Raw genomic sequence first — 10056 nt, forward strand, 5'->3', positions numbered from 1 at the left:
CTTTGAATTTTATTTTAGTCATCACATTTTTACTATTTCTCTTGATTGTTTCTTTTAAGGCTTTATGTAAAGCACTTGCCTTGCCACAAACAGGATGCATGCATAGGTCCCTGCAGAGTGAAGGTGGTGTAGGATGTAGTGGAGACCTATGTTGACTGCATCGTCTGCGTCATTTAATCATGTGAGAGGGGACTTCTTAGGAATTGGGATGATGGTGAAGCTGTTGAAAAGGGGGGTGAAAATTTGAGCCAGCTGGCCAGCCCAAACTTTCAGACAGGATGGAGACACTCCACCAGGTCCCAGAACCCTCCTGATCTTCTGGTTCTGAAACTGTTGACGTACATTCACAGATCCTCAGTCCAGGTTAGCGGTTCAGTCTAAAGGAAGTTGTGATAACAAGTTGTTCCTTTAAATTGGAAGTGATGGGGGGATGCTATGGTCCTTTGAAACCTGAATAGAAGTTGCTGAGGTCCTCAGCTAGGTGGTAGCTCTCTGCAGGGTGGCGGTGGGGAATCTCTTCTCATGAGGGTCTGCAGGACTTTCCAAACTTTCCAAACTGCAGAAAACTAGTCTGTCAACTTTGCAGTGTAGATCCTTTTAGCTGCCGTAATCTTCTTTGTCAGCTTGTTGACCCATTTCTAAAGGTCACGATCCCCACTCCTTTAGGCCTCTTCTTTGTCCTTGCCTAGTTGCCTCAGCTAGCTATAAACCAATGTTTGATGTTGAATTTGCTGAGGGTTTTGGTCTGCACAGACATGTCCTCACATTTTGTTATCATCGCATTTTTTATCATTGTGTAGCTGTGGTCCAGAGTGTTCCAGCTTCTGGTGGGACTGGTCACCTGATGTTTTTAATAAATGTAATTACATTTGAAACATATATGAAAAAAAAAAACACTCTCAGTACTGGGCCCAAAAGAACCTGGACAACCTTTGATGGGGCATGAAGCTAGTGGATCCTGTAAAACTTTGTGATGGGTCGTTCTCTTTAGAATTGATACATAAATTACCGTTGAAGTGTGGGACCTCTGTAAATGTCAAAATTCATAAAGACTTTCAAAAATGTGAAATAGCTTAGGTATGTACTAAAATTGGGAGAGTATGTTTCTTCGCAGAAGTCAAGATACATCCCAGAAATGTACTGCACGTTTTAGGAGGAGACTGGGTTGAAATTTTACACTGTTAGCAGCAAAGTCGACAAAGTTATAAAGCTCCAATTAATGTCTTTTTATGTAGATTGCATAAACCTTGTCTAAATTTCAGGGAGGGCTTAGTGTGATCAAACATCCCATGTGTGATCATAGTTGTTTAGGAACAATCCTCTAAACTTCTTAAAATTGACAAGCTAAGAGTTGTTACTACGCAGAGTCTAAAATCCTTGTCACTAACAGCTTAAATTAATGTTTTGATACTTATTATGCTACACATGCAGGGACATTTCCATAATTCAAACCTGACCTGTGGTCTGCTAAGAAGTTAAAAGTAACTATTCACAAAAAATTAGGGATATTATTTACATACATTGGGTACACTGTACAAATCAAGACCATTACATAGTCAACCCCAAAACAACCTGTTTGTCTCACACCAAAAATTGCCAATTGCCAAACCCCGCAACAACAGGCTGAGTGACAGAATGAGGGCCAATCAGCGTCTCCTCTGGGTACATTCACTGAACCCTGGAATCCAGAAAACCACCCAGCTCAACTCAGTCCGCTACAGTATCGTCCACAAGGAATCAACTGGCCTTAATATCAGTACTACCAAGACCAAGACCCTGTACATCAACGTAACGACAACTAAGCCTATTCTAGTAGATGGCGAGCCATTGGAGAAAGTAGACAAGATCACATATCTTGGAAGCATTGTTAGCACAAATGAAGCCACCCATAAAGACATCAACTCGCGGCTGGGGAAAGCACAGTGTGCTTTTGCAACCCTCTGTCCCATCTGGAGGTCGAAACAGGTCAGATTGCAATCCAAGATCCGCATTTATAACAGCAATGAGGAAGTCTGTTCTTCTTTATGGCTCTGAGTGCTGGCGAGTCATACAAAGTGATATGAAGCGCCTGGATGCTTTTAACAACAGTTGTCTTAGACGATTATGTGGAATCTACTGGCGGAATGTGATAAGTAACCAAGATCTTTTCAAAGCGACGAAGACCAGATGCCTTACCAATGACATCAAGTGTGGGGGTATGAGGTGGCTGGGGCATGTCCTTCGCATGGAGCCGGATCGCACCGCCAAAGTAGCCCTAAGGTGGATGCCTCCAGGAAAAAGAAAACCTGGGAAACCCAGAACAGCATGGCGCCGCACAATAACATTGGAACTTGCAGAAAATCAGCTCACCCTAGAAGAAGCACAACACAGGGCTAGGGATAAGCTGTGGTGGAAGCAGTTTGTGGCGGCCTTATGTCCCACAGGGGACAAAGAGAAATAATAATAATAATAATAATAATAATAATAAATCAACTTTAGGACCTCAGCCATTTATAATTTATGTGGCAGAATCATCACACTGGGAGAGGGAAAAGTTGCTTATAAAGGCAAGATCTGTTGGCGACAGTCTAGTCAGCAGGGAAAAGTATTGAGGTGAAATAAATAAAAAAAAAAACAACCTAATCCTAACACAAACCTGTATAATTATAATAAAATTTTAATAAGGAAAAAAAACGTAGTCTAAATTGTGAGATTCTCTCTTGAGCCCTACACCTTTGATGAAGCATTGAACTTGGAGTCTGTTGATATTGTGAATCAATAATGTATTTATTTATCAATTGTATTTTGTTTATGTCATTCATTTTATATTATTATTGACATATTAGTAATAATAGATTAATAATGATAGATGAATAATATAAAAAAGAAAAGTAAAAAGAAAAAAAGTTATTTTTTTCTTTCTTCATTTAGTCTGAAAGCATCACTCGTTATTGTCACTTAATATAACCGACATTTGTGTTTGTCTATGAAGTAGAAATTAAAGGAATATTATTTTTATGGTTGAGAATCTTCGTTTCGGGATCATTTTTTACCGTTTTTACTTTTAAGTAGTCATACTGTAGGATCACGTTTTAGCTTTACAGAAGTCATTAGGGGCCCAATTAAAAAAGGGTCCGGGCGGTGTGTTCGAACCTACCCTAACCCAAACATTGACCCGATACGGGTCGGGTCCCAAATCCTGCTGATCGTCCGGTTCCAGGATCGTTCATACCCGTAACGTTGGTATTTTACAATTTTGGAGTCAATTTTGGAGTCCCAGTCAAGCAAAACAGACTAACTACGAACTGTATGTTCAAAATAAATGTATATCCTGATAGTAACGGATACATTTCTTGCTATAAATATTGACTAAATAAAGATTAGTCCACAAAATATTTTATTCTGAGGGATTTTCCACCGAAAAAGAGTGAATATCCCACCATGTTTTTGCTAGCGACAGGCAGAAACTCAAAAGTCACGTGATCAGTCACGTGATCCGGAGCAGCCCCCGTAGAAATGAATGAGAAATTGAGACGTAGCAATTCCACAATTTAAATCTGCTTTTTCTGAAACTGCTACGCTTTTCTCTGTGGAAAAACGTAGGTACTGCATGTTTTAGTAGGAGACTGGGTTGCCAGCACAGAAAAGGCACAATCTCCCCCGAACTTACATTTAGTTTTCAGTCAGTAACAGACACTGATCCGCAGAACGCAAAAGCTTAGAGGGAGAATACTTTAAAATTAGATCGCAAAGGTAAGACGGTGCCATACTTGCATGTGATTTAAAAGCAAACATAAGAATTTTCATAAAAATCAGATATTCCACCGGCAGCCAGTTCAAAAAGACTAGAACAGTGGTTATTTGATCAAACGTTTTAACACCAGATATAAATCTGGCCGCTGCATTTTGCACCAGCTTTAATCTGGCTATTGAGGCCTTGGGTAACCCGGCGTATAAGAAGCTGCAGTAATTCAGTCTGGACAACACAAAAGCGTGAGTCACTAGTTTAAGGTTTGACTTGGACATGAAGGACTTAATCCTGGACAAACGTTGTAACTGGAAAAAACAGGTCCACAGTGGTCCTTAATTCATCGCTCGAGTTACATTCTAAAAAAAGCAAAACAAGGATGGACAATATCCACGAAAGATTCATCTGTATTTTTATTTATAATACCTTAAGTCTTATGGGTGTAAAGCCCCAGTTTAATTTAGTGATGAGACGCTCCGTTTTGAAGCCTCACAGCAGGTGCCGGAGCAGAGGAGGGAGTTTCTCGGTGCGTAGAGGTTCCTCATGAGTTTTGACAGAATCATGAATCCTGCAGACTCCATTCATAATGCGGGTGTTTGATGGAGAGTTACAATTGGTGAGTTTAGAGATAGTTTGGACTGAGGTAGAGATAGTTTGGAGAAAGTCTGGAGATTTAGAGAAATAATAATAATATTACAATTAATCATAATAAAGCTAATATTCTGTCCCTTAAATCACTGATCTGATCTCAGTGTTATTAAAGTAGAATAATTGTCCAAAGTCTTCACACTGCCACACTGCTTTGTCACACATATATGCTTTTATTTAAAAAAAAAGGTTTTATTTTTTACCCGCACTAAGAGAAGAGCTCACATCTCTCCCATCCTCAAAGCTCTTCATTGGCTTCCGGTTGCATACCGGATCCAATTCAAAATTTTAGTGCTGACTTTTAGAGCCCTCCATGGCCAAGCTCCTGTATATGTCTGTGATTTGATCACTCCCTACAGACCGTCTCGTGCGCTCAGGTCTGTAGATCAGAACTTGTTGATGGTCCCTCGCACACGCTTTCGGACCAGAGGAGACAGATCTTTCCAGGCTGTTGATCCTAGACTCTGGAATGAGCTCCTCTCTCCCTCCGTTCCCTGGACTCTGTTCACTCTTTTAAAAACCTTTTATTTTTCTCAGCATTTTAACTGAGTCTGTTTTTAATTGGACTTGAAATGATTGTTTTATGTGGTACTTGCTGTCTGTCTTTTGTTTTCTTATCTTTTGAAGCACCTTGTGACTTTTGTCTGTGAAAGGTGCTATATAAATAAAACTTACTTACAATTTTTTTAAAAACTCAGATTAGCGTGTAAAGAAAGGATCTTTGAGGCTCCAGACCCACTTCAGTCCTCTTGATCTGTTTTCAAAGCACACAGTCGTCTTAATTCTGCTACTTTTAGCCAAAATAACAAAATTGTTTTTTATTTTGGCTAAAAGTAGCCGGATTTCACAATAAGAGCTCGTCACAGTGGAGAATATTGTGAAATGTTCAGTTTCTCTAAACAAAACTTCCTCCCGTCGAAAAGTTTCTTCAATTTAAAAAAATATTTTAGGATTCGAACAAACAAGATTTCAAGTTTCATCTTTTTAGTTTAGCTCATTTCTCATGTGTTCGTTTGAGTCTTTGTGTCTTTATTGAACTTAATCACTTTTTAATCAAAGCTGAGTTTGAAAAAACGGAAGATTTTCAGTTTCTGCTTTAATGGAATCATGGGTCAAATTTTCATCCTCCAACAAATTTAGCTCCTGAAAAACCTTTACTGTTTTTAAAGAAACAGTAATGAACAGTCAAAGACTGGATTTCTATTAAATACTAATGTTCAAATTAAAAACTACCAAAAAAAGATTCAAAACTAAATGTTTGTGGTGATTTAAATCCGTTTCTAAGTGAAGATGGATTTTGGTTCTTTAATTACTTTAAAAACAGCCAAACATCAGAAGATCCAATGAAATGAAAGCTGAGAAAAGCGTCCAACATTTTATTACACCTCAAAGTTACATTTATTCTCTTTTATTTTAACAAACATGTCGGTTTTTCTTTACTCAATATTTCTTTATATCCGAGTGGAAAACACAAAAGTTGTGTTGGCAACGCTTCAGACAGAAAGTAAAGGGAGTTCTTCACATGAGAAAAACACCTTGATCAGGTATTTTATTAGGATTAAAGTCGAGTTTTATTTGGCTGAAACCAGTTTGAGACTCACAATGGAAACAAAGAGAATCCAGTTCTCCGCATGAAAGGTTTTGCTGTGTTTAGAAAAGGAAAATTCCACCCGCCTGTCGTAACAATGACACAGCAGTCCGTCCGTTTGCATGTTTGGAGTCACGTCAACGACATACACGCTAAAACACGAGTGTTTCAACTGGATCTGCTTTTATTTGATGTTACTGTCATTTTATTTTGAAAGACTGCTGTACTGTCGTTTGTAGAGAAAAAACTAAGATTTTATTCTTTTGCCACATTGGAGACGAATCTTATTCCTTCATGTAGATGAACATATAATATATTACATCATAATATTCTATACAGTAACACATTATTCGACTCACCATCGTAGAGCTGCAGGCGTGCTCAGGAACCAGGAAAAAATCCAAATTAATTGAAGGAACCGTGTGTATTTGCATAAATACACATATATATATTTATACATGTTTTATACTTGCAGATAAATGTTTTACTTAATCATACTTGACTCCACTGCATATTAACCCCAGAATCAAACACATTTATATCATTTGCTTTTAGTCATCATAATAGTTGAACTTTTATTTTATGCTCAGCAGATCCCAGAAAAGGAAGAAGAAAAGTTGAAACTGTCAGGAATTATTTATAGTTTTCTTTTGACTTTAAATCCGTTCAGAGCAGGTTGACGTCATGATTCAGGTTTGAAGAGCGGGAAAGAGAGTCGCCGCCGCCTCATGTTTAGAACGCTGACAGCTGAGCGCTTTTAGAGCAGTTTTACCTAAATAATTAAAGTAACCGATTGTAACTAGAATCTGTACAAAACTTTAGAAACGTCCTGCTTGTTGGTTTTTATTAGATCGTTCAGTAATCGAAGTACAAATGTCAGCAGTGTAGGTGTAAAGTTACACAAACCTTACAAGAACTTCACTTAATGCTGCATGTTTGAATATGAAGACAATTATGATTTTATTATTAATGCTAACGCTAGCATTAGCTTTGTGTTTGAGACGTGCAGCTGAAGATCTTTCTCACCAGTGAAAAGTTTCCTAAACTTCTGTGCTCACATAATCCTGTAATCAGATTAAAACTCCGACCACTCCAGCGTGTCCGACATGAAGGTCAAACTGTTGAGATGTTTTCTCCTGCGGTCCGTGAGCTGCTGGTAGCTCAGCAGTTCCTGATCAATCTGTAGAAACTCTGTCCAAGAAAATGACGATTTCCTTTATTTTGTCTTAAAATCTGCATAATCTTGATTAAAAGATGATCAAAGTCCTGAAGAACATTTATCTATTTAACTCTAGGATCGATTCTCAGGACAGGAGTAGAAAAACTAATTTGATAATAATATTTTTAAAAACACATTTAGTGGTTTGTTGAAATTCCTCTTAAACAAATGACTGTTTTGATTTTTTACAGTGTAATATAATTTGTTCTTTTTGGTATTAATGTTTTTGTTAGATATTTTAGCCCACAAGTTGGTTGTTGTTTTTAATGTTTCTGTTTTGGACTTTTGTGAATCAGAACAAACAGGAAGCTACTGCGGTTCGATGTCTGAATCCACCACACATCCACAGACCCACAAACTTCCCAGAAGTCTTTGTGAAACACCAGAGTGCATCCATGCTCAGAATATAGACCACAATGCATTGCGTTTGAGCAAAATGTTTTCATCCTCAGAACAAAGTGGAGTTCTAACCAGATGTTTGACTGTAGATGTAGATGTTTCACTCCATGAATATCTGTTTCTAAGAGCAGTGAGCTGCTGTGGATGCCCGGAGCGTTTCAGTCAGGGAGGGTTCAGTCCGTCATTTCAGGAGCAGAGAAGAGTCCAGGTTCAAGAACAGGATCGGTTTCTCATTTGACAGAAAACCTTCAGTTCTCCTTAAAGACTGTACCTCAGTGAAGACTCACATCTGTTCTGTTCCAGCCATCAGCTGGTGTCATGTGACCCAGCAGCCTCTAGATGTCACTGCCAACGGCTTCAAACACGGAGTCACCAGGAAGGAGCTGAACACGCCAGCAGCCAGGTGGAGGCCGGCAGCCTGCTCGGTTGGTTTGGTGACTGTTTTACCGACTGCTGCTCTCTGTCTGCACCTTCAGGTCTCGTCTGTGTAAGCTGGAGCTGTTCCATTCTTTCCTGACTCTGGTGAAAGCCACCGACCCCTCATCACTGCCCGACTCTCTCAGGTAACAGACAAGGAGCTCTTTCACGGTGCGGCTGCAGCTTTCAGCCGCCTGAAACCCAACACTCACCTGCCCGACACCTGAGAGTTCACCTGCCCGACACACCTGAGTCTGTTCACCACAGGTTCTGCTGCTCCTTCCTGAGAGGAGAAATGTCCAATTAAATGTAGAAAAAATCAGAAATCCATCATTTCTGGTAGATGAAGCTGCTGATGTTCATCATTGTTGGATCTGCTGGATGAGAGCATGGTCGCCATGGAAACATCTTCCTCTGTTTGCTTTAGCAAAGCATGAAAATATTGATGGCCTCTGTTACAACAGCAGCTGTTTCAGAAAAATACTTTATATTTGTTTGATTTCTGTTCATACACGGAAGGATATTTATCTAAAAACGAAGTTTAATTCAATCCTAATTGATTTAGAGTCAGTTGATCGAACTTAAAGCAGATTCACTACAGTGAAAACTGATGTGAACGTGTTCTTGGACACAAGATTCAAACTGAATTTCTGAGAATTTATTTATTCAAATCACGATGAATCAGGAGCAGACACAGAAATAGAGTTTGGAAAAGCTTGTAGTTGTTAGGAACAGATTACAGTGGGTGGGGCTACAGTCTGCCTGCTCCGCCCCATTCCGGCGCATCCGGATACGTCCTGGTTTCCTGATCGGAGCTGGAATCCGGACTGTACGGCTGCAGAGCTCCGACTCTGGCCGTCGTTTTTGCTGCAGTGCTGATGTTATGAGTGGCTGTAAGCTGGTGGGAGAGCACGTAAACAAGGGGACTATGGGAAGTCAGTGCAGGCTTACTTCCTTTACTTTGGTAAATGTTTCCAGGACTCTTTGAAGATCCTCTCTGATGATTCATTTTTAATGATGATGATGATTCTGTTTTTAGCAAAAATCTCGGTTGTTTTTTTAGGACTTAGTTTCTGCAGAGCGGCAGGAGTTTGGTAAAATTCCCCTCTGAGTTGTGGGCGGTGCCGGTGGTGTGGAGTAACCCCGCCCCCTTTCCCTTCTTGTTGCTGAGAGGACAGTTTACATTCTCTCCCACTAGCTAACAGCCTCTCACAGCCATGCTAACATTAGCGGACTCAAGTTTGGACCAGGAAAACAAAGACGTTCATGGATCTATTCACACACACAAACCCCTCCCCCCACCCCCCCCGTGTAATTTTAAACAGAATTTTTCCATCACTCCGTCTGTGCAGGACGGCGGAGCTGGAAACCTACTGGGACTACAAGCAGGCGTCCCAGTCGTACCAGCAGGCCTGGCTGCAGCTGCGCAGACAGGCCTTCCCTCTGTGGCCGCGCGCAGACAGATCTCTTCTTCTCTTCCAATAAAGCTGAGTGCTCAACAGGAAGAAGGCGTTCAGGATGTAAAGCAGCTCTGCCTCATCATAAAAGTCTGTAAACGTTGAATAAACGACTGAAGTCTCTCTGGGGGTTTGGTGTCTGTTTCTGGCTGTTGGGTCAGCTGTGCCGGAGCCCCCGCCGTCTCCACGCCGTCTCCACGCCAGGACGTCCCGCTCTGATGTTCAGCTGGTGACCTCCGTCTCTGGAGATGAGAGCTCTATGTTCCCATGGGATTCCTGCAGCTGCTCGGCTGCAGACAGAATTCCTCCTTCAGCAGGCAGACGCGACAGAACTTCTGATGTTATTTGAGCCCAAAACTGAGGATGAATTTCCTTAAGCCACACCCCCGCGGCTCTTGCTGCAGAGAATGCTGGGAATCATTCCTCTGGACCAGAGGTCTGCAGCTCTTTAACCTCTTTGTGGCTCTCTGGTTAAAGATAAAAACAACATTTTCATTTGAAGAAGTAACATATTTTCAGACGAGGTTTATTGAGCAAAAAATCAAGTTAAATGTTTTTCAGCTCCTTCACAAACATGTGTCTCCCTCCTGTCCATTCATTT

The 10056-nt window shown here is 40.5% G+C and overlaps 1 protein-coding gene across 8 annotated transcripts in view; it reads left to right on the top strand.

The window, feature by feature from the left end:
- The window catches only part of adat1 (adenosine deaminase tRNA specific 1), a 29126-nt gene extending 19548 nt beyond the window's left edge, over positions 1–9578 (top strand). For 4 of the 8 annotated variants that reach the window (XM_036212528.1, XM_024282182.2, XM_036212527.1 and 1 more), the window contains 3 exons: positions 7885–7984; positions 8058–8144; positions 9351–9578. In XM_036212528.1, coding sequence (XP_036068421.1) covers positions 7885–7984; positions 8058–8144; positions 9351–9483 — 320 coding nt within the window. In that variant the 3' untranslated portion in view covers positions 9484–9578. Of the gene's footprint in view, positions 1–7712; positions 7985–8057; positions 8145–9350 lie in introns of those variants that run through there. The other 4 variants (XR_002920325.2, XR_002920326.2, XR_002920323.1 and 1 more) reach the window with 4 other exon arrangements.
- Positions 9579–10056: the final 478 nt, after the last annotated feature.

This window comes from Oryzias melastigma, linkage group LG6, assembly GCF_002922805.2.
Source record: "Oryzias melastigma strain HK-1 linkage group LG6, ASM292280v2, whole genome shotgun sequence".
NCBI classification, from domain to species: Eukaryota; Metazoa; Chordata; class Actinopteri; order Beloniformes; family Adrianichthyidae; genus Oryzias; species Oryzias melastigma.